This window comes from Rousettus aegyptiacus, unplaced genomic scaffold, assembly GCF_014176215.1.
Source record: "Rousettus aegyptiacus isolate mRouAeg1 unplaced genomic scaffold, mRouAeg1.p scaffold_m13_p_7, whole genome shotgun sequence".
In the NCBI taxonomy this organism is placed as follows: Eukaryota; Metazoa; Chordata; class Mammalia; order Chiroptera; family Pteropodidae; genus Rousettus; species Rousettus aegyptiacus.
In genome coordinates this window covers 95,902,657-95,927,866 of record NW_023416310.1, presented here as the reverse complement: position 1 = coordinate 95,927,866, position 25,210 = coordinate 95,902,657, and the positions used below count along the sequence as shown (strand labels likewise).

At 47.1% G+C, this 25,210-nt stretch overlaps 2 protein-coding genes and 2 pseudogenes across 11 annotated transcripts in view; 1 reads left to right on the top strand and 3 right to left on the bottom strand.

The window, feature by feature from the left end:
• Positions 1-415: 415 nt before the first annotated feature.
• Positions 416-14,817, bottom strand: PCDH12 (protocadherin 12). The gene is made up of 4 exons (XM_016124155.2): positions 11,593-14,817; positions 8,142-8,239; positions 6,042-6,193; positions 416-2,609 (listed from the first exon to the last, which is right to left on the bottom strand). The coding sequence occupies exons 1-4, from the start codon at positions 14,470-14,472 to the stop codon at positions 2,137-2,139; spliced, it is 3,603 nt and encodes a 1,200-aa protein (XP_015979641.2). The 5' UTR covers positions 14,473-14,817; the 3' UTR covers positions 416-2,136.
• On the bottom strand, positions 11,105-11,223 carry LOC118606079 (annotated as a pseudogene).
• Positions 14,818-23,733: 8,916 nt separating the features above from the next.
• On the bottom strand, positions 23,734-23,852 carry LOC118606213 (annotated as a pseudogene).
• Positions 23,853-24,469: 617 nt separating this feature from the next.
• The window catches only part of RNF14 (ring finger protein 14), a 31,235-nt gene continuing 30,494 nt past the window's right edge, over positions 24,470-25,210 (top strand). For 6 of the 10 annotated variants that reach the window (XR_004951920.1, XR_004951921.1, XM_036224267.1 and 3 more), the window contains exon 1: positions 24,599-24,881. The gene's annotated coding sequence lies outside the window, so the exon portion shown is untranslated. Of the gene's footprint in view, positions 24,559-24,597; positions 24,882-25,210 lie in introns of those variants that run through there. The other 4 variants (XM_016124153.2, XM_016124149.2, XM_016124148.2 and 1 more) reach the window with 4 other exon arrangements.

Below are 25,210 nucleotides of genomic sequence, written 5' to 3'. Positions count from 1 at the left end.
ACAACCTTTTATAGGCCACATGTTCCTCTGAGAATGTGATGAGAACTTTATATCTTCTGCTTAGAAAAATGCAACTACACAAAGTTTTGCCTAGTATGCAGGGGGTCTCTCCAGAGTCCCAAGGACTACAGATTTAGGACTTTTGAACTAGAGTGAGGCGGTGATCCAGTGCATCCAGTGATCCAGTGGCCCGCTGTGGTCCAGGTTCCTTAGGTCATCTCCCCCCATCTCTTTCCACCCTCCAAACATCAGCTCTGCACTGAAAATCCACTAGTAATTGGAAAGTCAGCACTGTCTACCCTAGTGCTATGGTTTTCAGACTTTGCTTTCACAGAACCATCTTTTTTTCTAATGAAGTTTTACCTAAAGCTCCAATATAGATAAAAAGGAACTCTAAAGCATTTATTTACCCATTTATTCATTCCTGCATTCATTCATCCATTCAATAAGTATTCATCAAAGTTGCTTTGTGCTGGGCACCTGGCTGGTCAGGCCGGAGACCCTGCCTCCTTGGGCTCCCCTGACCTCTCTCATGGACGTGAGGAATCCGACAGCTTGAAAATCACAGGTCTTGTAAGGAGATCACTTTGACCTGGAGCGAGGTGATCAGAGACCCAGAGACCTTGCTCCTGAAGCACTTAGCTTTGAGGGGGCCTCATTTTCCTCCTCTGTAAAGTAGAACAATGGAATAATGAGGCCACACTGTATTCTAAGTATGTGTGGTTTTCATTAATGCTAGTTAGGCATATGATGGGCCCATTTCTGTGAACAGTAAACATGAATACTGAGCTCCAAGGACAAAAGGTGGAGCACGGAGAGGAGTTTTTGCCTTCAGTGTCTAGCTATTGAGAAGCTAGCTGAATGACAGCTTGGGAATTTCCAGGAAAATTATAAGGCTGGGCCTCGGAAAATATTTGCTGTTTCTTCACTCCCTTCTCCTCTGGAAGGTTTGCTGCTGTCTGTGTCGATTTCATGGACTTGGTTCACAGGTCTTAGGCATGAATTCACAGGCCTAAACCTGCTGTGACAAAGGAAAATTTACCTATGAATGATGGTTTCTGGAAAAATGACTTCTGTACCTGAACGGCTGCTAGCTGAGAAAGGACAGGATCCTGCAGAGGCCCCGGCCTGCATCAGGTCAGATCTAAGTCCCCTTTGCTCTGGGCTTGGAAGTGCAAAGATGTGCAGGCCTGAGCGGCTTTGAAAATACTCTTTTTAGCAGTGTTTCTGGAGGGGAGCTCAGACAAGTCCACTACCAGCAAAAGCTCACCTATGAGGCCTTTTCCTTTCCTTGGCTGGCAGCCCAGTGTCAAAGTCGAGGTTATGGGTTCTGGTATTTGACAAGCCTGGCTCCAAATCCTGCCTCTGCCTCTGCTCTCTGCTTGATCTTGGGCAGGACATTCAACCCCCCAAGCCTCATGTCCTTGTCTGTGAAATGGGGCTAATAACACTTCCCTCCCAGGATTGTCGAGAAATTAATTAAATCCTATTGTAAGCCTAGCGCCTGGCTCATGTAAATGCTCTATAAATAGTCACACTTTTCTTAGTCCTAATTTTCCAGCTGAGAAGCAGATTATTTGATAATATAGCAATAAAGGAGTGGGGTCGAGAGTATGCCTGTCCATCGTTGTGTACCTAACACTGCACACCATTGTGCCCCACTCCAGCCCAGGCCCAGCATGACCCTCTTGCCAGGGACTGGATGACAACCCTTACTCTGTTATTCTTCCCTCCTACCTTTGACAGGTGTATACAATACAGGAGAATAAGCCACTGCTTTTCCTTTAGTAGTAGAGACATTTGCCTGGCATCCCAGGGTCTAGCCCCCACTCTCTAGTGTGCAGCGAGGCCATCTTTTCCTGCTTGTGACACTCATAGCAGCTGTTCTGCCGGAGGACCGGCCCTCTGTGCTCTACATGTGTTTTGCCAGCAAACACTTAGGCACAAACTATCTCCATCCTCCAAAAAATTCACAGGCAGATCCAGCCCCTATCAAGGAGCTGCTTTGGTCAGCCAGCTGTTAGTCCACAGGCCCCCGCCTTCTGTGTGGGGCAGCATCAGTCACCCTAAAGTTCTCGGGCAACCCCTGGTCAGTGAGTTCAAAGACTTTAGAAACCCACTTATATCCCAGGATCCTCAGGGCCTGGGCTCCCTAACATCTCCCAGGGCCCCTGGTTCCTGGATCCACAAGCCCCTGCTGCTGCTGCTGCTGCTGCTGGTCCTGCTTTTGGCCCCCTTCTTTCCACCTGGACCCCCCTGGACTTCCATGCCTGAGGCCCCGCTGGTGGCCAGGTCAAGACTGAGGGTCCTCCCGCAGACAGAGAGCCGCCGCAGCACCTCGGAGGCGGCCTCCACGGGCACACTAGCACGCTGCTCAAGCAGCATCTCCAACAGCGAGCTCATTTCCGAGAGGAAGGTGCTGGCCAGACGAGTGCCCGTTGGGCTCAGCTCTGGCCCTGACCCCTTGCCAAACGTCTGGAAGGTCTTTGGCTCTTCCAAGGCTGCAGCATCCGGGGAGAATAGATTGTCACGGTAATTGGTGGTGAGGGGTAAAGAGAGTCTGGCCATCCAGGCTGGGTCCGGAGTGCTCAGTCGGTCCAGGGACAAGCCTGCAGGGGGAGGAGGGGATACAGTAAGGGCTGGGCCCACCGAAGGGCTGGGCCGGTGAGGGTGGGGCATGGGCAGGGCAAGGGCACTGGACAAAGGAGGGAAGGGAAATGGTGGGGAAGCCAGAGGGGGACAGGAAGGAAGAGGCCCTGACCGGGAAGCTCGCTGGGCAGGAAGGCGGCGACTGAAGTGTCACGTGAGCCGAGTGACACTTAGGCAAGAACTATCTCCATCCTCCAAAAAATTCACAGGCAGATCCAGCCCCTATCAAGGAGCTGCTTTGGTCAATCGGCTGTTAGTCCACAGACCTAGAATTAGGAGCTGGCCTATTTCTGGGTTGGTGGAGTGTTTCAGGTCTAGGGGTCTTTCACCGATTCCTTACAGCCAGATGCACCACTAGCTGAGGATGGTGGGGAAATCTCTTTTCTGAGTCAAGGCTGGAGTTTCTGGCTTGGTGCTGCCTTCTGATCATATGCATAATAGTGACCACTTATTAAGTACCTTTGTGCCAAGCAATTTACATAATTATCTCATTTAACCTCCAAACAATCCTTTGAAATCAACAGTATTATCCCATTTTATGGAGGAAACTAAAGTTAAGTCACATGTCTACTAGGCAGCCAAACTCAGATATAACCCCAGGTCTGATGACTTTGAAGTCCCTTGTGGACTCCACCATCCTAGTACCCTCTGAAGAGCTGGTCCTCCTCTCCCCTGGGTGTTCCAGGTGACCACCTGTGGCTTCTGGAATTCCCAGGCCTGCCGGGGTCTGCACTGTCACCACCTGGCCCCATGCCAATTGCTCAGCCTTCATCTCTCGAGCTGTGGGAAACCTTAGCCTACAGGCAGGCTGGGAAGGGGCTGGCTCTCTAAGGGCTGTCCCAGGAAATGAAGAGAGGCAGTAAAAAGCTGTCCCCTAGATCTTCAATGCCACCGTCATGCCTCTTCTCCCCATCTCTTTAACAGAAAATCTTGCCTCAAAAACTAGTTAGTCCCAGGCCTGATAGTGGAGGCCAAGCAGAGAAAAGAATGTCTTTAAGAAACTGTCTTTAAAATAAAGAAACAAAAGGCACAACATCTATTTTAACATGTATTTAATGTTTGGTTAAGGTGAGCTGCTTTAAAATAAATCTGCATAGAATAAAAGACTAGAAGGAGATATGTCAAAGTGTTAAGTGAAATTACCCTGGGCAGAGTGATTTATTTTCTTTTTATCTACATTTTCCACATTAACTAAATATTGCTTGTGCAATTTGGAAAAGTTATTTTAAAATACAGCTAATTGTTGTTTATATTGATATAAATGAGTCCCAGTCTTGCCTTGTCATTCAGGGACTGTACAGACTCTGAGGCAGGGCCAAGCCCCTTCGCAATTGGTCTAGCCCACACCTGTGACTTAGTGAATGTTTATCGAATGATTGAATGAGCATAAATATTAACCCTGGTCATTTGGGAAATGTAAGCCTTAGTTTCCTGAGACTCTAGGGTAATAAGTTTGGAACTCTTTTGCTTTACAGAATTAGGCCTTTCCTTGTACATGGCCAGAGAGCTTCAGGAGGAATGAAGCTTGGAATGAGAAAACCACTGGGGTGTATGAGAATGGCTGAAAAGCGACGGTAAATTCACTCCGTGGCAGGCGGGCACTGCTCCGACCTGGTTTTGATCTCCCTGCTTTGCTGCCTATGAGCAGTGTGACCTTGGGAAAATTGCTTAACCTCTCTGAGCCTCCTTTTTCTCTCATAAAGTGATGAAATAGCAGTACTCATTTTGTTACATTGCTGTGAGCATTCAGCAAGCTCATGCAACCAATAAAATATTGTCATCATCACGTCCTCAGGTGATGCAGCCAAGACCCCAGTGTCAGGCTCACTCACCAGTAGCCCCATCACAGTCCGACCCTGTGACCCACTCAGGCTTTTGTCCCCCTTTGGGTCCCCCTGTGTTCCTTGCCTTCTGTGCTGTGGGGAAGCAGGACCACCTGGGAACTGAGCCCACAAGTTCTAGCCCAGAACCGCCCAACAGTCAGAATGCAAGTCACAGAGGGTATTTTAAATTTTCTAGTAGCCACATTAAAAAAAAGTAAAAAGAAAAAGTGAAATTAATTTGTAAAAAATTTTATACTCTATCATTTTATCACAAAGTTAATTTTAAAAATTATTAACGAGCTATTATACATTCCTTTTTCATATTAAGCGTTCAAAATCTGGAGTGTATTTTATATTTATAACACATCTCAATTTGGACTAACCATTTTCACATGTGGCTAGTGGCAGCTATATTGGACCTCACAATTCTACATTCTAGACAGCACTGCCCTATGAAACTTTCTATATATTTGCTGTCCAAAGTGATATCTATTAACCACACGTGGCTATTGAGCACTTTGTGACTGGTATATGACTGAGGAACTGAATTTTTCATTTTACATGCACTTAATTTTAATTAGATTTAATTTTACTTAATTTTGAGCTACACTGCCTATGTTAATAACCATTGGCTGCACGATCTTGGGAAAATTATTAAACACCCCTGCACCTCTGAGGATAATGAATAGTCCCTATCTTGAAAGAGTTTCTCATGAGACGCTTAGAACAGGGACTAGCACATAGAAAGTCCTCAATAAATGTTAGTCATATATTTTTTTAACCAAGGAAAAGGAAGTGCCTGCCATGCCTTCAGTCTGTTTGCAGCCAGATGGAGCACATAGGATGTGTCTAAATGAGAAACAGATTCTTAACTGCAGAAACAAAACCACAGCTTAGGGATGGTTGGACCTTTGGCTGTTAGCAGTGTCCACAGCAGGGGTGCCGCTAGCAGATTCAGGAATTAAAGTTCACGTTTAATATCTGTTGTCCAATAGTTTCTCTAGAAAAAATTCTTTTTGTTTCAGTTAGAAATGTTAACATATTAAAGAGTTAACTCAGTTCTCAGGGTAAAAGGGTATTTAAACTCACTAAAATAATTGAAAGAAGTGGTTTAGGAGGTAAGGGGCAGTCTCTTGATGGCAGGAAGGCCTAGGTGGGGTTCCCTTTGATGACTAATAAACTAGGTGACTCTGAGAGGACTATGTATGTTACCTCTCTGATCCTCAGTTTGCTTATCTCAAAATTGGAGCTTATAATGTCTACCTCCAAGAACTGTTTGGAAGCTTAGCTGAGTGAATGTGTATAAGATGCTTCCCATACTTGGCACATACCAAGAGCTCAGTAATTGTTCACTATTCTTATGATGATTTGTGAAATAAATAACCCAAGTAGAATCTGGTCTTTAAACAAAGACCTATTGAAGCTCCAGGAAAGTCAAATGTTGCTGATCTTTCTCCCTAAAAACAGAATGGCTGTGTTTCCCTGTAGTGAACTGCAGCAGAAATCAGAAGCTTAGGCATGGGAGGAGATGGTGGGGTCAGAAGGAGGTTGACCCTGGGCAGTCCCTACCTGTGTGGGGGTCCAAGAGGCTTGACAGCTCTTCTTCTAGCAGCTGCTTCACAGAGAGGTCCTCTTCAGGGTCCAAGGGTCCTTCTTCCTGGTCCGGTTCTGCCTGGCCACCGGTCCTGGCACCAGGGCCGTCTGTGTCTGGGATTGCACTCCTGCAGAGGAAACCAGTCCAGCCCACAAGTGAGGAAATTCACACATAAATTCATTCCTGCTCATGAACATTCTTCCATTCATGCCAGCATTCATTTATCTACATAGGGAACTAGATACACACAGTGTAGCCTTCAGAGCCAGACCAACCTGGGTTACTTGATCCCAGCCCTCCTGTCTACTCTGAGGTGGTTTCCCACCTCATGGGGCATAGTGAGGGTAAAATGAGACATTGTAGGTAAAGAGCTTAGCACAATGCCTGGCATGTTGTAAGCACTTAGCAAATAGAGGTGTCAGTGAATGCATCAATGCGATTCCTCACCATTGTTCCTCCCATTCCTTCACATTGCCTGGCACAGAGTTGGAGTTAAGTAACTTTGGATGATCCAATACAGTCATCCATCCACCCATCCATCCATTTACCCACCCACCCCTCATTCCTCCAGCAGAGTATGAGCTTCAGTGAGGGCAGGGACTTTTGGTCATCTCATTCCCTGTTCTCTCACCAGTGCTCAGAACAGAGCCCTGCACAGTAGGTAATTAATATTTTGTAGACTGAATGTTTCTTCCTCCCTATTTGAGGCCAAATCCCAGACCAGAAGAAGAGCAGCAGGTCGACAGAGAACGCAGCTGAGGTGAGACATCCAAAAGCTGCTCAGAACCTACTCCCTTGTCTCCAGCTGTCTCCACCCTGGCCCCTCCCTCCCACGGACTCTTCTTATCACCTCAGGGAGGCCAGTTCCTGGGGCTGCTTGGCATGTGGGGACAGGCCTGGCGCCTCCTCCCAGCATGTAGAAAGTCTTCCTGAGGGGCTTTAAGGTCTGGAGAATTCTCTGCTTTTTTTCTGTGGCCATTTCTGTTGCTATGAAGGGATCAGCAGGGAGGTGGAAAATTTGCAAGTAATACTGACAACAGTTCATGTTACTGAACAATTATTCTGAGTCAGGTCTTATGCTTTGCAGGGGATATGTACCTTCTCATCAAACCTTTCACATCTGTAACAGGTTTTCTTGTTATCATTTTACAAATGAAAAAACTAAGATTTGTGGAGATTATGTAGCTTGCCCAAGGTCCTCATGGATTAAGTGATAAAGCAAGAATTCAGATTTAGGCAGATGTGACTCTGGAGTATTCACTGCTGCTCTATACTACCTCTCACTATCTTTGCAAACAACAACAAACAAACAAACAAACAAAACCCCCTAAAAGTTGTTACGGCAAGAGCACTGAACCAGGAGTCAGGCGCCCTGAGAGCTGGTGCCAGCTTTAGTATTCACTGGCTATACGACCCCAAGCAAAGTCACTTTAAGAAGAAAGGACTTAGCATTGCTTGTGCACCTACTACATGCCAGGCTCTGGGTTATGGGCTTAGACTACATTTGATGATTAAATCCTACCCCATCACTACAAGGAAGTGTGGTGACCTTCATTTTATAGATGAGAAACCAAGGCCTTGAGATTTATCTGACTTAATCAAGTTTACATAGCTGGGGTGGATCAAACTTCTTAGAGCCTCAGTTTCTCCATCTGTAGCAAAGAGTTAGATTAGATGTTTTCTTGAGGTCTCTTTAATTCTCAGACAGCCCAAAGGAACACACCCACATATCCATGTCCTTAGCTAAGGGCCTTCATATTATGTTTAAGAGTCAGGAGAGAGAAAGAAAAAAATTACAGATTTAAAGCCTGTAGCTCAGCACCTCTGCAATCAGGGGACAGATATAGTCTGAGCCTCAGGGATGAAGTCATTTCCTTAGTGACTCTATCCTGTAAATACTGTAAATACAATTGCTCCAGAACCAAGTGGCCTGGGGTGAGGGGATGGATACTGTCCACTGCACTCTCCCAGGAGTCTGGGATGTGCTCACCCTTCCTTACTGTCACAGAGACTGCAGGAGTGAGGGGAGGCCGGCCAGGGGGCTGGAGAAGCCTGTGGGGGCTACGTGCACTTACCTGGAGCCACTGGGCTTGGCCGAATACTTATTTCCCCGGTGGTTTGGTTTGGGCTGGAATTGGCCCTGGTGCAGCAAGGACAGCAGCTGGGAGATTTGCTACAAGACAGGAAAAATCTGTTGACTCTACACAATTCCGACCCAGCACACTTCCTTGCCGGATGTTTCCCTCAATGCCGGTGCTTTCTTTTTATAGTCTTTCCTTCAGCTTCAGATGTTTGTGCGATCAGATGGGGGATGGTGAATGGTGAATGGTGAACAGTGACAGAGGTAGAGACCTGAGCAGGCAGTTTCCCTGCTTCGCCACCTGGGTGTCTGAAGGAAAGACCAGGGACCCTCTGGGCCCATGCCCTCACTCTCATTCCCCCAAGTGATCTGTTCCTGGAGGTATCCATGGGGAGGGGAGTGAAAAAGGCATTTCCTGACCATAAATTTATTATTACTTTGATAAGGGTTATCTTAAAAAAGTTATTTCCCTACTTCGGCAGTATTCAAGCAATCAGCCAATTTCTGGTGTCCAGATGTAGGACTATGTTGTAGAGAAGGCAAAAATTGTGTCATTTAATCATTCATTTATTCGTCCTTTCATTTAGCAAGTATTTCATAAGTGCTTGTTTATGCCAGGCCCCATTCTCACTATGGGAATAAGAAAGAGAATGGAGACCAATGCTGCCCCAAGGGAGCTCACAGTCTGCCACTGAAGACAGGGCACGGCGTTCACTACAGGGTGTTGCAGTGGGGTTACGGGGTGGAATGGGGGGAGCTGGTTTGTTTATTTCTGTAAATGTTTATTGAGTTCGTTCTATATGTCAGGCACTTACTGCAGAACCCCAAAGCTGCACAGAGTTTGGCAAGTGGGGAGAGGGTGAGGGTCTGGGCGAGAGATAAAAGGTATTCCAGACAGAAGGCACTATGCACTGACAGGCAGAGGAGATGGATGGAGAGTAGGGCGAAGCTGGGCAAAATGGCAGGGCCAGACCCTGCAAGGCCTTATGAGGAGAAGGCAACAGACGAAGAAGGCTTGGGAGGCTGAGTTCTAGTTCAAGGTCATTTCTAGCTTGTGTAATGTCAGGCAGGTTTTTAGACCGACTCAGACCATTGTGTCCTCATCTCTAAGGTGGTGCTAGAAATACCAGCCCAGCCTTCTTCACTGGATTGTCAGGATTAATTAGGTGGTTTGGAAGTTCAAAATACTCCACAAATGCTAAAGCTTGGGTTGTTATTCTAAAAAGTATTGCCTCTGCCTGCTGAGCCCACCCCCATTCCTCCCAGAGAAGGCCCATTCCACCCCTCTGGGAAGCCCAGCAGGAGAGTTGGAAGGGGAGGTGGCTAAGGCTGGGGTTTCAGTGTGACTTTGGGAGCATCAGGGTTCCGTTGCCTGCCTCAGGGCAGATCCCACCTCCTAAGGCACCTGCCACCCTTTTCCCTGTGACAGCCTACATTTCAGGGACATTCCCTAAGTGCCATTCCCTGAGCTGAGTGTTGTCATTCAGGGTCACTTCACAGTTAGAGCCTAGACTCTGTAGTCAGCTGGACTTGGGTTCAAATCCTATATCTGCGCTTGTACCGGTTTCTATCTGTGAAGCTTTGAGGAATTACTTAAGCATTCTGAGCCTCAGTTTCCTCAGCAGTAAAAAAGGGAATAATAATGAGACCCAGGTCATATGGTGGTTGTGATTAAGAGGATTAAATGAGTAAAAGTATATAAATCACTTATTAATAGAGCTTATGATAAACACTTAATAACTTACATTGTAAACAATCTCATTCGATTCTTATAATAATCCAAGGGAAGAGATATTGTAACCCCCATTTTGCAGATGTGGAACCTGAGGCTCTCAGGGGCTACACAGCAATTAGTGGTAGGGCTGGAATTTGAACCTGGATCTGACTCCACTGTGACACCGTGCTGCTGGAAAGACCTGAGCATCAGGCAAGCTGCCTCTTACCCCCAAGTTGATCCCAAATGGCCATGGTTCTTTCCATCACCCCCTGGAGTCACCTATAGTGCCTACTCTCTGCTGTCTCTGTTTACCAACAACCAGCACAGTGTTTGGCACAAAGAGCTCATTCAATAAGCATTTGATAAGTGAATGAATGAATGAATGAATGAATGAATTGCTCCAGGCAACCTCTGGGGCTGCATAGAGCCCAGGACAAGATTCCTAAGAAAGCAGCTGGGCCCTCTCCAGGTAGCTTCCTGGGGAGAGGTGGGAGAAGGAAGCTGTGTCCTTGCTCCATAGGAGACCTCAGCTGATGGCCTGGCCCAAAAGAAGTGCGACTTTGATGGGCAGCCTAGCATAGGGAAAATTATCTGAGGTGCAGAGGAGTGGATATGGGTATGAAAATGTTTCTTATTTGTGTCTAGTAAATCCTGGGTCTCTAGACACTTTGCCGTTCATTGTCCCATTTAATCTTCAAACCCCTGGGAGGCAGACACAGGGTATGTTGGCATCATAATCCCCATTTTATAGATAAAGAAAATGAGGCTTTGATGTTAAAGGACTTGCCCAAGGTTGCCCAGCTCCTTGTGCCTGTGTGGAAATTTGAACCCAGATCTGCCTAACTCCCAAGTTCTAAGGTTGTTTCCACTGCATCACCCTGTAGATATAGTCAGCAGGCTCTGGGGTTTCAAGCAAGTCAAATGCAGCCCCTGAGCCTGGGAGCAATGATGCCCATGCCAGCCTGCTTCATAAGGAGCTTGCCTAGGTGGAGATAGTGAAGAGCTTTGCAGAAGTTATAATCATTTGCTGAATGCCATCTATGTGCCAGACACTATTCTAGAGGCTTTTAGCACTCATTTCATCTTCAAGCAAACTTAGGAGATGGGTGCCGTTAACATGGACATCTTCCATGGAGAAGCCGAGGAACTTCCCTGCGGTTCACAGCTAGGAAGAGGTGGAGTCGGGATTCGAACCCAGGAAGCCTTTCTTCAAAGCTTATATTCTCTCTGCCTGCTCCCCCCACTTACAGCACCTGGGCTTCCTAGGTGATCTCCCATCCAAGTACTAACCAGGCCCAACCCTGCCTAGCTTCGGAGATCAGACGAGATCAGGCATGCTCAGGGTAGCTTGGCCGTAAACCAAAGCTTATATTCTTAATCACTATCTTTGCTGTGTGTCTAGTTGTGCCAGACTTCCTGAATAAGTACTTTATAGGAATTAACTGATCAAATCCTCGGGACAACTCGGCAAGGCAGGTGCTCTTACCACCATTCCTATTTTACAGATGGGAAAACTAAGGCTCAGAGACAACACATAATTTGTCCAGGGTCACACGGCTAAATTCTGTTGACACCTAACTATGCCCTGAACCACTGTACTTAATGCAGCATAAAGTGCCCAGTGAGCCTAAGGAATTAAAGTGAGGGTTGGTGAGGGGAAAGGGAGTGTTTGATGGTGTTGGTAGTGATCCGGGGGTGACCAGAGCAAGAGCTGCCCATGCCAAGGTACCTGAACAGGAGGAGAATCCATAGTAAGCTCCTCTACGGGGTTCCTCTCTGCGAAGGCAGCCACAGACAGCCGGACCAGGCTCCGCAGAATCTGACGGGGGCCTGACTCTTTCTCAGGGGCCAATTTGCCATTGAGATTCCGCTGCCGCCTCAGAGTTGCTGAGGAGGCCGGTGGGCTCAGTGGGGCCTCCTCGCTGCCCTGGTCTCCGGGCAGCCTCCACGTGGGGCTGCCTGCAACCTTCAGGGGCCTTGAGCGGGGCTGGCCCAAAGCAGGCTGGGGCTCAGGAAGGCTCAGGTTCTCCCGGGAGGCGTTCCTCTGCCTGGGATGGTTGAAAAGGAGGTTGACAGTTTCCTGCAGCACCTCTGGGCTCTCGGCCAGCACTCCCTGGTTGCCTTGGTTCCGCAGGGTCCTGTACAGGGTTGGTGTGAGGTGAAAGGGGGCCTGCAGGCAGGGATCCCAACCTGCTTCCATCATCGCTTCCTTGCCCACATCCTTGGGAGACTGCCCAACTTCACCGGGTTCATTTGCCTGGCCCCTGAGCACAGGCACAAGGTGGATGTCTGCCTTCTGAATTTGTTTCTGGGGCCTCTTGGGCTGGTGACGGTAGGTGGACTCGGCCTCCCGACAGTTGTAAGCCCTATTGTCCTTCTTCTCTGTCCGGCAGATGGACATGATCAGAGCCAAGATCAACCCAAAGATGGCCAGCAGGACAACCAGACAAATCACCGTCAGCACTGAGGTACTCAGGGCCCCAGGCTCACGTGCTGAGTCCCTCAAGTGGTCCACGCTGGTGACGAACAAGACCCTCAACAGGGCTCGGGTATGCAAGGAAGGGCTGCCACGGTCCTCTACCACTATCTCCAGCTCCCACTCACTTCCAATGAGGCTGCTGGCATTTGTGATGTTGATGAACAACTGACCCAGGTAGGGGCTGAGGACAAAGAGGCGGGCTTCATTCCCATGCCGAATGCTGTAGAGGACCTCTCCATTTGCCCCTGAGTCTGCGTCTCTTGCTACAAAAGTCACCAAAAGGAATGGCTGAGAGATGTGGGTGGCCACTTGTGGTATGTCAGTGCCCGCTGGACCCAAGCCATTAGGAGTCTCGATGGGCACCAGAAGGTGGCCTGTGGAGGCATTTACAAGCACCGAGAGGCTGGCTTTTCCATCATTGAGTATGGGATAAATCACCTCTGGGGCATTATCATTGGCATCCAGGAGGCTGACCCACACAGAGATGCTCGAAGTGAGCTGGGGCTGCCCACTGTCCTCTGCAATCACCTGGAACTCAAAGTCAACCATCTGTTCATAGTCCAGTGACCTCTGAGCAGTGACTTCTCCTGTGTCTGAGTCAATAGCTACCAGGTAAGAAACTGGGGAGTCCTGGATGCGGTATGAGATTTGTCCATTAACACCCAAGTCTGCATCATGAGCCCTGATGGTAATGAGGTGAAGAGAGGGTAGGTTGTTTTCCCTAGTGGAGACCTCATACCTGCTCTTCTCAAACACAGGTGCGTTGTCATTGGCGTCACTGATCTGAATGCTGAGCTGTTCCTTGGCTGATAAGGGCTGAGGTCCTTGGTCTTGGGCCAGCAGAGTGAGGGTATATTTGGGCCATTGTTCTCTGTCCAGTGTGGCATTGGTTAGCAGCATGTATGTGTTGCCATTGGTCCTTTTCAGCCTGAAGTGGCCCAGCTCTTGGCTCAGCCAACAGTGGACCAGACCATTCTTTCCTGAGTCCAAGTCATTTGCCACAACGAGAGCAATGAAACTGTCCTTGGGAAGAGCTTCTGACACCAGCGATGGCTGGGAGGCCCATGTGATGTGGATGCTTGGGGCATTGTCATTGACATCCAGAACCTTGATAAGAACTTTGCAGTGGGCTGGGATGGGGTTGGGACCCAGGTCTCTTGCCTGGACGTCTACCTCATAGGCAGGGTTCTTCTCATAGTCTAGGGGTTGACGCAGAATCAACTGACCCGTTTTGGCATCAATGCTGAAGGTGTCCAGCACCTCTGGAGGCACGTGCTTACTGAGGAAGAACTCTACCTCCCCGTTGGGGCCTTGGTCAGGGTCTGTGGCAGTCAAGTTGATGAGGAGAGTACCAGGGGCAGCATCTTCTTGGATTTCTAGTGCCAATGAGCTCTCAGCAAACACGGGGCTGTTGTCGTTGGAGTCTAGGACGTTGACTTTGATCAAGCTGGTGCCTGACTTGGGGGGGTTCCCACTGTCATAGGCAGTTAACACCAGATCAAAAAACGAGTGGATTTCCCGGTCCAGCTCCTTCACCACCACGAGTTCGGCGTGTTTGGTTTCATCAGGCCCCACAATGACATCCAGGGCAAAGTGCTCACTGGGAGACAGGGAGTAAGAATGCAGGGTGTTGGGGCCAGTGTCCGGGTCGAGAGCTCTGTCCAGGGGGATCCGGGTGCGCAGAGAGGCACTCTCGGAGATTTCTAGCTCCTGCTCGCCTTTGGGAAACTGTGGCTGGTGGTCATTGATGTCCAGCACCTGGATCTCCACGTGGATCAGAGCCAGATCCCCTGTGGCAAGCACGTCAAAGGAAACCAGGCAGGGGTCCCGGTGCCGACAGAGCTGCTCTCGGTCCAGTCGCCTCCCCGTGCTGAGCAGGCCATCCTCAGAGTCCACCTGGATGGGGAGCGCCTGAGGCAGCTGCAAGACCTGGAAGGCAGCCTCCGCTTGCCCAGTCCTCTCCTCCCAGCCCAGTTCCTGGGACAGCTTCCCTATCACCGTGCCAGACGGCACTTCCTCCAACACTTGGTAATTCACAGTGAGAGTGGCCACCTCCTGACAATCCCCTGCAAGGAACATGTAGCCACCTACCCCCAGGAGCCCCAGCAGAAGTTGCAGAGGTCGCATCATGCTTACCGCCAGAATGGGTGAGATTCAGAAACTGCTAGAGTTCTTCGAAGGCTGGGCAGTCCTCCAGTGTTTCCTGGGGGGCTTGATTAGCCCTGTTCTCCTGCCCCCAGACCTGCTGGTGCAGCCTTGTCCCATAATTAGATAATGATGGAACTAGCGGGATTCCCAGGCAAGGCCATCTTCATCCGAAGAGATCTGAGAGGTCCCAGTGTTGGTGAAGTAAGATCACCAGGGCAGACCCAGCACGGGGCACCCGTCGGTCCACTCCAGCCAATGATGGACAAGAGCCGGTCCAAGAGGGACTTGACCCAGTAGAGCAGGATGTGGGGATCTGACTTCCAAACAGTTGGCGGCTGGAGAAACAGAGAAGCAGCTTTTTCCTATGGAAACCCCACCTACAGGAAAAGGGAGGGCTGTGAGTTTCAATGCCAATTAGGGAGAGAGCATTTCCTGTGAAGCCCAGTGGCCTGCTGCTGAGGAGGATGAAGCTGGGGCTCCGGGGACAGGCCAGATAGGGAAGGTGCTGTCCACGCAGCAAGGTGGCTGCTGAGGGAAATGCAGCCCCTGTGTGGCCAAGTGAGCAGAGAGCCGGAGCCCCTGCTTGTTCCACAGGCCTGAGGCCACTCCTGAGCAAGTCACGCTGTTTCCAGTGTTTCCGCGTTACTCCTCTCCCATTCCGATCTTTTCTCTGTACTCATCTACCTTTAATCTTGACTCTGTCCTGATCACCCATTTTTGTCTCATGGGAAGCAGCTGTAATTAAGAAAGTAGCCATCAGAGCCAAACTGCTTGGGTTCAAGTCGTGACTGCAGCTTACCAGCTGGGTCATGTGGGACATGTCACTGAGCCTCCCTGTGTCTCCACCGCCTACTTTATGGAGTGTGAATGGGAATAAGAATAGTAGCCCTCTCTGCAGGAAATTGTGAGGATGAAATGAAATGATGAGTGAAGGGCTGGCCCAGAGTCACAGGCAATGACGTTGTTGTTAGCAGTGTTATGATCTGCACAGCTCCTCCCAAACTTGTGGATGCCTCTGGCTCTTGCACTGGCCCTGGGGCAGTCCCTGCCCACACGGACCCATGGGGGTGCCCATGGCCTTGGCTCCTGAAGCACCAGGACCTCCCTGGCCTGACCGTGTGGCTTCCCTCACTTTTTCCTTCCGGCTCTCTAGCCTTGAGAGGCCCATTGTTCTCTGCATCTGGTCCAGCCTGAGCCCCTGTCTGGGGAATCCCCCAGCCTCCCACTCCTGTGTCTCAGAGGTTTTATACTTTTCCCTCTCCCACACCTTCCTCTCCTTTTCCCTCCCTTCCTCTAATTCTTCTTTCCCCACTGCTGTTTATGTCAGAGTCCCCTGAACAATAACTCCCTTGCTGGCCCCCGTAACGCTCCTTCTGGATGTTTTAAGATGTGCTCTCTTCCATTCCCCTTCTTGCAGAAGCAAGGCCCAGGAAGGATGCAAACGGGCAGTCTGTTTGGGCAGCCTTTGAGGTAACCTGTTGCTTCTCAGTTCTCTCCTCAATTTGCTACCCCAGCCTTCTCCCAGGCTTATCTCCTACTTTGAGATTTAGTACAGAGGTTGGTAAAGCATTTGAAGTGGTGGGAATTAAAGGCCAGCTTTCTCTAGATGGGCGTTTGCAGCTGAATCCTTGAAGGTGGAGGTGCCCTGTTGGGACACAAGTGATCCTAATCAGGACTTGTTGTCCTGGAATCCCGTGGCCCTTAGGATGGGGGCGGGAGGGACCTCCCTGGACTACGCCCCATCTGTGCTCCCTCCCTTCCCCTCTCTTTCCCATACCCGCTCATTTTATCCCATTTTCCGCTTATGGAGGTTTCTTAACCATCTTACTGAAGCTGGTTGGACCACAGCATGGAGTCATTTCCTACAGCATGGTTCTGAACGTAGATGAAACACTAGCTTGGAAACATTGAACAAGTTGCTTAACTTCTCTGGGCCTCAGTTTCCTCACTTGTCTAGAGAGTGACTATGACCCATTTCACGAGTCTGGTGAGGATTTAATGAGATGACGCACGTAAGGTCTCAGCACAGTGCCCGGTACAGAGAAAACTCTCAATACGGGGGACTATTCTTCTACTAGGTATTATTTTCCAGGTCTTATGGCTCGTATGCAAAAGGTGAAGATGGTCTTGCATTTGTCCCTCCACTTTTTTCTCTGCCTCTGGGTCCTGAAAAGCTGATTTCCCAAGGCTCTCTGTGCTTCAACAACCTGCATCACCTCATGCCACCCTCACAACCATTGCTATCGGAACATAGAGGATTAGGTAACTTACCCAAGAGGATTAGGTAAGTTACCCAAGATCACAGAGATTTGCCCTCCAGACAGCCTCTCTGGCTGCACTCTGAAAAATAGATTGCGAGGGAACAGAAAAGAGATATGGAGGAAGCCCAGTCGAGAGTAACGCAGGGGAGACTTGGTGCAGAAAACTTGGGTGCTGAGAATTTCTCCAGAATGCCATCTGGTGGCCAAAGGCAGAAAAAAGGGCATAGAGGCAGGGAGGTGGGTGCCCTGAGTTCACAAACATCCACAGCTCCAGACCCGTGCTGCTTAGAACACAAAGCGAGAAGCTACACACGATGACAATTATATCTCTCAATGGGAAACCAATGACCACAGAAGAAAGATGGAATTCGTGATTTTACAGGTGTTAACATTTATATTCTTGACAGAACATTGTTATATGTGTGTTTTCTGTGTGTGTGTGTGTTGCCTTGACTGGGACCATGGATGTAAAAAATGGACTCCTAGTTCATGAGAGAGTTTGAATTTGGGTTTCACAGGTGGTTTTATTGTTGTTTGTTTGTTTGTTTTATTCCCTTCGGGGACATGAAGCTAAGATAACCCTTTAGGAATCCAAAGCCAGCCAACAAGGCCTCAGACTTTTGGTTATCCCTGGGAATGGCACCCCCTTTAATAATTTTCTCTCCCTCTGGCTGCAAGGGTCAGTTGATCATAGGTAGCTACCTGTCAAGGGGTAAAAGGAGCTGTCATGTCACTGGAGTTTGTCTAGTAAGCCTTCATCACCCTAAGTTTTGAAAATAGGTTTGAGGGAGCAGAGGTATTCTGATATAGGTTTGAAACAGCTGAAGACAGCCACCCTCAAGTCTGAAACCTTTTTAAAAGAGCCGAATTGGGATTGGTACTTGGAGGGCTTGCTTACCACCAACACTGAGGGTGTCCATACGTGGGTCCTTTACCCTAAGGAAAATGGGGTGAAGTGGGAAAGGTAGGGAGTCAGAGAGTCTTTTCAAAGCACCTAAAGTCCTGAGGAAATATGAGAGGTTAGACCAGCAGGGTGGGACCCGGACCTGTGAGGGACTCACAGGCCAACTGGAAGGCTAAGATCATGCCCACACGACTAGTGTTGTGCTGGGCTGGCTGCCCACCCCCAGGGCTCCTCATGAATTTGCCCAGCAGCTGCCATAGTCGGGACCAAGGCAGCTCCGATGACATTCAGAAGCTTCATCCTCAGGATCGTTCCATCTGGGAAGGTGATTGGACCTCCTAAATCTGCCTCTTTTTATTTTTAGTTTTAGCAAGATCTTGTTGAAGTTACAGCCAATCTAGCCAGGAATCTTAACTGGGAGACTCAGGTAAATCTTCAGGATCACCTGCTGGTGGCACAGCATTTGTGGTCTTTGTAGGAACAGACAACAGATATCCACTCCCACACACTGGCACCTTTTTCTGGAACCAGTACAGAAAGAAAAACGTACATTTTAGGGAAAAATTTGCCAATAAATAGGACTTTACAAGAAATAAAAAGGCTTTGTGTCTGGCTTAAGGCACGAAGGAGGCTAGATCTCAGGATCACTTGGAAGGTTTTTTCAAAAAACCAGGGACAGGGCAGGAAACTTCATGCTTTTCCGTTCCCCAGCCTGCTTGAGAGAATTTTGTAATTGCCAGTTCTATTTCCCCCCTTGTGAAAAGGCTTCGTTTTTCATATCATTTGGGACAGGGTTGAGGAAGTCAATTGGACCTTTTTGCTAGAAAGAGAGGTCTAATTGATCTGTAATAAGAGGAGATGCAGATGGGGGAGGGAAATTGCTGAAGGTTGAGGAAATCATGGAGGAGGTGTGCTAGACAACAGCAAGGAAGTAGATTGAAGATAAGGACTTTCCAATGAATTTCAAACCAGGGATTTCCTTCATGGTTTTGAGAAAAAATGCAAGGAAAAGTTTACAATTTATAGCCCCTAAACTGGACCACGTAAATTCTGAGTTGATGAGGGTTGCACATATATCGTTTCCCTTTTCAACCCAAAGTGAGGAAGTAGGCACTTCCAGCATCCAGGTTTCAATTCTGATATGCTATAGGTCATTTCAACAAGCAGCCCATCTCCATCCACCCCAGCCTCACTGAGAACCACTGAGTTAGAACTTCTTAGAGGCACCAGCAATTTTGTAAGGCCAAACTCTACAGCCATTGGGCCTTTCTTGCTAGCATCCTCCTGGTTGCCAACACCTCTCTCCTCAGGCCTGTTTCACTGCTCAGAAGCAGCTCCGTACACACTTGTTCTCCCTCTGTGTTTCCACAGACTCATCTGTCTGCTTCTCTGGTTCCAACTTCGGTGTTCCTTGTGTCTGACTCCAGGGTGTGGTCATGGCCCCCAGATACTGTCCTCAGCCCTCTCTTCTACAGAGGGTTATTAGCCCAGAATTAGGTTGCTAAATTTAGCACATAAAAATACAGGGCCCCCAGTTAAATTTGAATTAGATAAACCATGAAAATTTTTTTGGTATAAATATTTTTATCTGGCAGCCCTATCCAGAAGTAATGTATTATGCTCCCAATACAAGTTTCTTTTTTTCTTTTTCTTTTTGGTTTGCACAGTGAATTTTAACATCTATTAGTAAACACAAAATTCAAACATATTGACTGGGAGCATCATCTGTGCATGAATATTCAGAAGCTGACTGTTGATTGGCCTTGTTATGTGTTCAGCATTTCTGGGTGATCCAGGATCTAACTATTCTCACACTGTAAGAACCACCTTGGAGGAAGCCTGGATCATGTTCATTTATTAATTTATTCAGTCATCCAGTTACTCATTTATTCAGCATGTTCTTCTGTATTTACAAGGCCATTTCTTTTTTTTTTTTTTTTGGCAGGGAAATAGCTGAAGTTGACCCACATTTTCCCTTCCTCTCAACCGTTGGTTCGGTTTTCTTTCTTCACATAGTCTAATCAGCCTAATTCTCGCCTTGCTTCAGAAGGTTCCTGCAGGAAGGCGAATGAGTCTTCTTCTCTCACATAAATTCTCATGAGGCTTCCCTTTATAAGTTTATGACAGCCAGGAGTTGAGCCCGGAGCTCCAAAAGGAGCAGTGGCACACTGATTTATGATGGCAGCTGCTGCTAAATCTCACCTTTCTTTCCTTCTTACAGAGCTATGTTACCTTGGGGTTACAAAACTCTTCACTGTTATTCAGGGGAATAATAATAAAATGCCGGGTTGCAAGTATAAACATGATCATTCTGTGTCTATTATTGTAAATCAAATTTTGCTTGCATCAGAAGCTCAGAAAACACTTCAAATTGTCAGCCACCTCAAGCCTTTTTAGGAATCTATTTTTTTTATAACTCTGGGGTGACCTGAGGTACTGTTTAAACTGTGCTGACTGGGAAGCTGGTCACAAAGGTGACCTAGTTATTTCTCCTCATAGACCCCACTAATCACTTGCCTCGAGCAAAGTATTAATTTGATTTAAGCATAGCTTTGGGGTTAACAATGTGGACTCAAGACTCCAATTGCCTGGGTTCAAAGCTTGGCTTGGTAATTTACTATCTGTGTGCCAGTGACAAGTCAATTTATTTGTGATCAGTCTCAGCTTTAAAATAGGGGTGATGATAGTAACGATGTTACAGGGCTGCTGTGAGGTTTAGTGTAGTCAATACACAGCATTTAGAGCAGGGCCTGGGACATGAGTAGCACTCTGATTGTTAGTCACTTATCAGTGCTTTTAGTGTAGTTGCTCCCAAATATTTTAACGGAGGAAGCCCGTGTTTTAAACAATATCCAATTTTTCATATTTCCATGTAATAATAGTGAAAATTTTAAGATCTGCAGGGTAGGTCTATAATTACCAGAGACCAGCAGGAAGTCAGTGACATGTCTGTACTGGGGTAGGGCTCACTACTGTCCAGTCCTCTCTCAGAGTTTTCCCTTCCACACTGATGCTCTTCTGTGTATCAAGGTTTGTTTCAGGGATGCTCATGAATGATAGCCATTGAAAAGGAGGGTGTCTCTTCTTGGCATGTGGAATGAGCTCAGAAAAGCCTCTGGATACCCACTGAATGACAGTGATGGATGGGAACAAGTACAGACATTGATGGAAGGCCCGCTAGCCCCTCTCAGTACCAGATGTAGTCTGTGACTAACTCAATAACTTGGAGCTTGACCTCTGGTCTAGGTCACACACCTCCATCCTTTCCTAACCCTAGACTCCATCATCTAGTGTCCCTAGGGCACCAAGTTGGATCTCATTCTCACCTATCACTATGTCATACACTCTAACCCTAACTTCCCTGGTACCTTTTGTTTTAATTCTTAAGGCCAGAACTATTTCGTTTCATCTATATTGTTACAAAAAAAAATTCAATTCTCTTATTGCTACAGGAGAGGATTAGACTGATGAGGAATTAGTCCTAATCCTGTACATCACCACTGTATGACACCGATCAAATCACTTCACCCCTTAGTGCCTCAATTTCTTCATCCATAAAATAGGGAGACAAAATTACCTCAGTCCTGAGTTCCTGGGTTTTAAAATGAAATAATGCATGAAAATTTCTTAACACAGTAGAGAGCTAGGCACGCAGGGAAAACTCAATTTAAATGACTGAGCACATGAAACCAAAGACAAACCTCTTTTTATGGAGTCTAATAACAAAATTTATTAGAAAACTCTGTTTACCCAATACCAACCTCAAAACTGGACTCTATTTAGTTTGCTTTAAATATTCATTTAAATTATTAACACTGCTTTGAAATTCTATTCTTTCTATGCTGAGACCTCTGACATGAGGTCATGTTGTGATGTCACAATTTACCTCCTGCTCTGACTTTGTGAGAATTTTCTGAGCTGGTTCTTAGGCCCCCTCACTTTTTGCATCTGGGAGGTCTCTGGCAGGATTTATGATCTTACCCTCTGAGCACTCTGAGGTAGAGTTGCATGTGTTTTGCTCTTGGTTTAATTTCCTTTGGCTAAAAATGAATAATGACAATAGTGAATGGCTTTAGAGATTCTTCTTCCTTCACATTTTTTAAGAGTGTGTTTCTCCTTTTGGTACTTATTACTGGGGTAGTTAGTTTTCTGCTCTGTGACAGTCAAGATTACAGTACAGAAAACAAGTGATTATTTGCATTTCAAAAGTTTTCCCTCTGTGGTAGCCAAGTAAGCCTCTCCAGTGCCCCAATTTACCCACTTGGTCTTTCTTCTCTCTTGGTTACAGGACCAGCAACATAATTTGTGGAGCCCAGTGCAAAGTGAAAATTCAGAGCCTCTTGTTTGAAAATTAAGAATTTCAAGATGGCCATAGCAGAGCATTAGACCAAGAGCAGGGCCCTTCTAAGCCTGCGGTCCTCCTGAGCACAGGTGCTGTGGCCACACAAGTGGCTAGCCCTTGAAGCCAATCTTATCTGGAAGGTAGTGCTGGTTAAGATCTTTAGAATCCTGTATGTTTGGGTTTGAGGCCTAGCTCTGCGAGTTGCTTTTCTAGGGGGAGAAGTATGTGATGAGGACATAGGAGCTTATTAGATCATTAGGGGCACATTAGTTTGATGGTTCCTAGGAGCAGGAACCAACATTTCAGTATCCCACTTAAGTGCTGAGAACAGTGCTTTGCACTTAAACAATTGATATAATTCACATAAAATTCATCCTTTAAAAGTATACAATCTAGTGGCTTCTAGTATATTCACAAAGTTGTGCAACTATCATCACCAATTTCACAATATTTTCATCCTGCACAGAAATCCTATCCTCATTAGCAGTCACTTCCCATTTCTTCTTGCCTCAGCCCCTGGCAACCACTAATGTACTTTCTGTCCTATGGATTTGCCTATTCCGGACATTTTTCTATAAATGAGTCATACAGTATGTGGCCTATTGTATCTGACTTCTTTCATTTAACATAATGTTTTCAAGGTTCATCTATGTTGTAGCATGTATCAGTACTCCTTTCTTTTTTATAGCTGAATAATATTTCATTGTATGGTTATACTACATTTTGTTTATCCAATTATCCACTGATGGACATTTGAGTTGTTTCTACCTTTTGGCTATTGTGTATACTGCCACTATTGTGTACACTATGTACAGATAAATATATACAAATGTAAATATGTACAGATGTAATTGGACATTTGTATACAAGTTTTGGTGTAAACATGTTTTCAATTCTCTTGGGTATATACCTGGGAGTAGAATTGCTGGATCTTATTATAATTCTGTTTAACTTTTTGAGGTACTGTCAGACTGTTCCCCAAAGCAGCTGTACCATTTTTACATTCCCACCAGGAGTGTATGAGGGTTTCAATTTTTTCCACATCCTCACCAACACTTGTTATTACCTGTTTTTCTATTATAGCCATCCTTGTAGCTATAATTTGCATTTCCCTGATGACCGATGATGCTGAGCATCTTTTTCATGTGCTCTCTGACCATTCGTATGTCATCTTTGGAGAAATATCTATTCAGACCCTATGCCCATTTTTAAATTGAGTTGTTTGTCTTTTTATTGTTGAGTTATAGTTTTTTATATATTTGTATATTAGACCTTTATCAGATATCTGATTTGCAAATATTTTCTCCTATGGTTTGTCTTTTCACTGTCTTGATAGTGTTTTATTGAAGCATAAAAGTTTTTAATTTTGATAAATCTAACTTATCTATTTTTTCTTCTGTTGCTTGTGCTTTTGGTGTTATATCTAAGAAACTATTGCCTAATACAAGTTCACAAATATTTACGCCTACATTTTCTTCTAAGAGTTTTATAGTTTTAGCTCTATATTTAGGTCTCTGTTCCATTTTGAGTTAATTTTTGTATATGTCATGAGATAGGGAACATAATTTTAATTCCTGCTCATCTTCTTAATAATCATGTATCTTATGGTCAGTTCTTGAACCTGTTTTTTATTTTTTAGGCAAGGCACCCCTTGGTTGACCTCACAGATTGCAAAGACCTTGTCAGCTTACAATCTCTATTTTTAAATTTTTCTTATTTTTTAAAATTTTTATTTATTCCTACAGCACTTGGTCTTTCTAGGTGGTCTCCCATCCAAGTACTAACCAGGCCTGACCCTGCTTAACTTCCGAGATTAGATGGGATCCTGCTTTTTCAGGGTAGCATGGCTATAGACTTGAACCTGAGTTTTAATTTCCTCATTTATAAAGTGGGAATAACAGATAGTACCTAAATCATAATGTCACAGTGAAAATAAAAAGTCAGCGTACATAACAGATAGTACCTAAATCATAATGTTACAGTGAAAATAAAAAGACAGTGTACATAAAGCACTTAGCACAGTGCTTGAAACATCCTAACTGTGGTAGTTATTACTGTTATGATATGAACATTGAATGCTTTCATCGTGGAGGTGCCCGCAAGGATGGGCAGCATTTTTAAGAAGGTAGTTGGGTTCGAGGGAGGAAGAGAAGGGTTGTTTAAGTCTACCTGGAGGAGCAGGTCTGAGATTGTTGGCGGAGTGTATGCCCCAGGTAGACTGCTGCCTCGCGATCTCCTCTAGGGACTGGCAATAATTCTAAATCCTGGGCCCTATCCTAGGACTACAGCAAGGAGGGCGGTCTCAGATCTGCATTCGTATTAACTTTTCCAGGGGCAGAATATTTGAGTTTGCTGGACGGTAGGGGGCGGTGACTGTGGTCCCGCCTGTAGCGCTGCCTTTGGCCTGCGGGGGGCCGCCGAGGGGCCGGGACAGACACGGCGGCTGCGCAAAGCTGGGGCCGCCGAAGCCGGATTTGTCTAGTTCAGCTGACAGGTCCTAAGACGGAAGAGGCGGTGCGCAGGTTGAGTCGGGCGTCTGGGAGCTGGGCTCGAGAGTGGCGGTGAGGGGACCCGGGGCTAGGGTGGAGGGCGGAACTTTCCGGCCCGGCACAGTGGGGCGGCCGGAAGGTACGGTGGGGACCGCGCTCCGGGCGCACGAGTCAGCGAGTGCGGCCGGGCCGGGACTGCCCGCCCAGTGGGCCACAACCCCGCAAACCTGGGACGGGGAGTCCCCAGCCCGGCCCGGCTAAAACTCCCCAGGGCGCTCAGAGGAAGAAAGGGAGCGTCCAGCCCGCTCCTTTGGGACTGCACCTGTCCGCCCAGCGCCCTCTGTGTCCTAGCGCTGGGGCAGGTAGCTAGGCTTGGGCCTACCCTCAGGTTGTAGGTGAGTCGCACAGACTACAGTCAACATGCCATGTGGTGAGCGGTGGAGACGCTGGCGACGGCGTGCTGATCCCAGAGCCAGGGCTAACAGGGCTGGAGTCCGCAAGGTGTGGCCTGGGAGAATGAGTAGGATTTTTCCAGGCCGCAGGAAAACCGGGCGGAGGAGGGGCTTCCCTCGCCAGTATAGCTGTTTCCGGCTTTCCAAAACTAATATTAAACTTGAATTATCTCTGGTCTGATGGCGCTGGGGTTTATATTCGTTCCTGTGTTACAGGAATAGGATAGTCTGAATCCATATTTAGTTATATATTAGCTGTGTGACCTTGGGCC

Excerpts from the sequence above, each read along its gene's own strand:
- PCDH12 (XM_016124155.2), bottom strand. The coding sequence starts at position 14,472 with ATGATGCGACCTCTGCAACTTCTGCTGGGGCTCCTGGGGGTAGGTGGC. Across the intron at positions 8,240-11,592 it reads TGGATTCTCCTCCTGTTCAG|CAAATCTCCCAGCTGCTGTC; the intron begins GTACCTTGGCAT and ends CCTGTCTTGTAG. Across the intron at positions 2,610-6,041 it reads CCTCTTGGACCCCCACACAG|GCTTGTCCCTGGACCGACTG; the intron begins GTAGGGACTGCC and ends CTCCCCCTGCAG.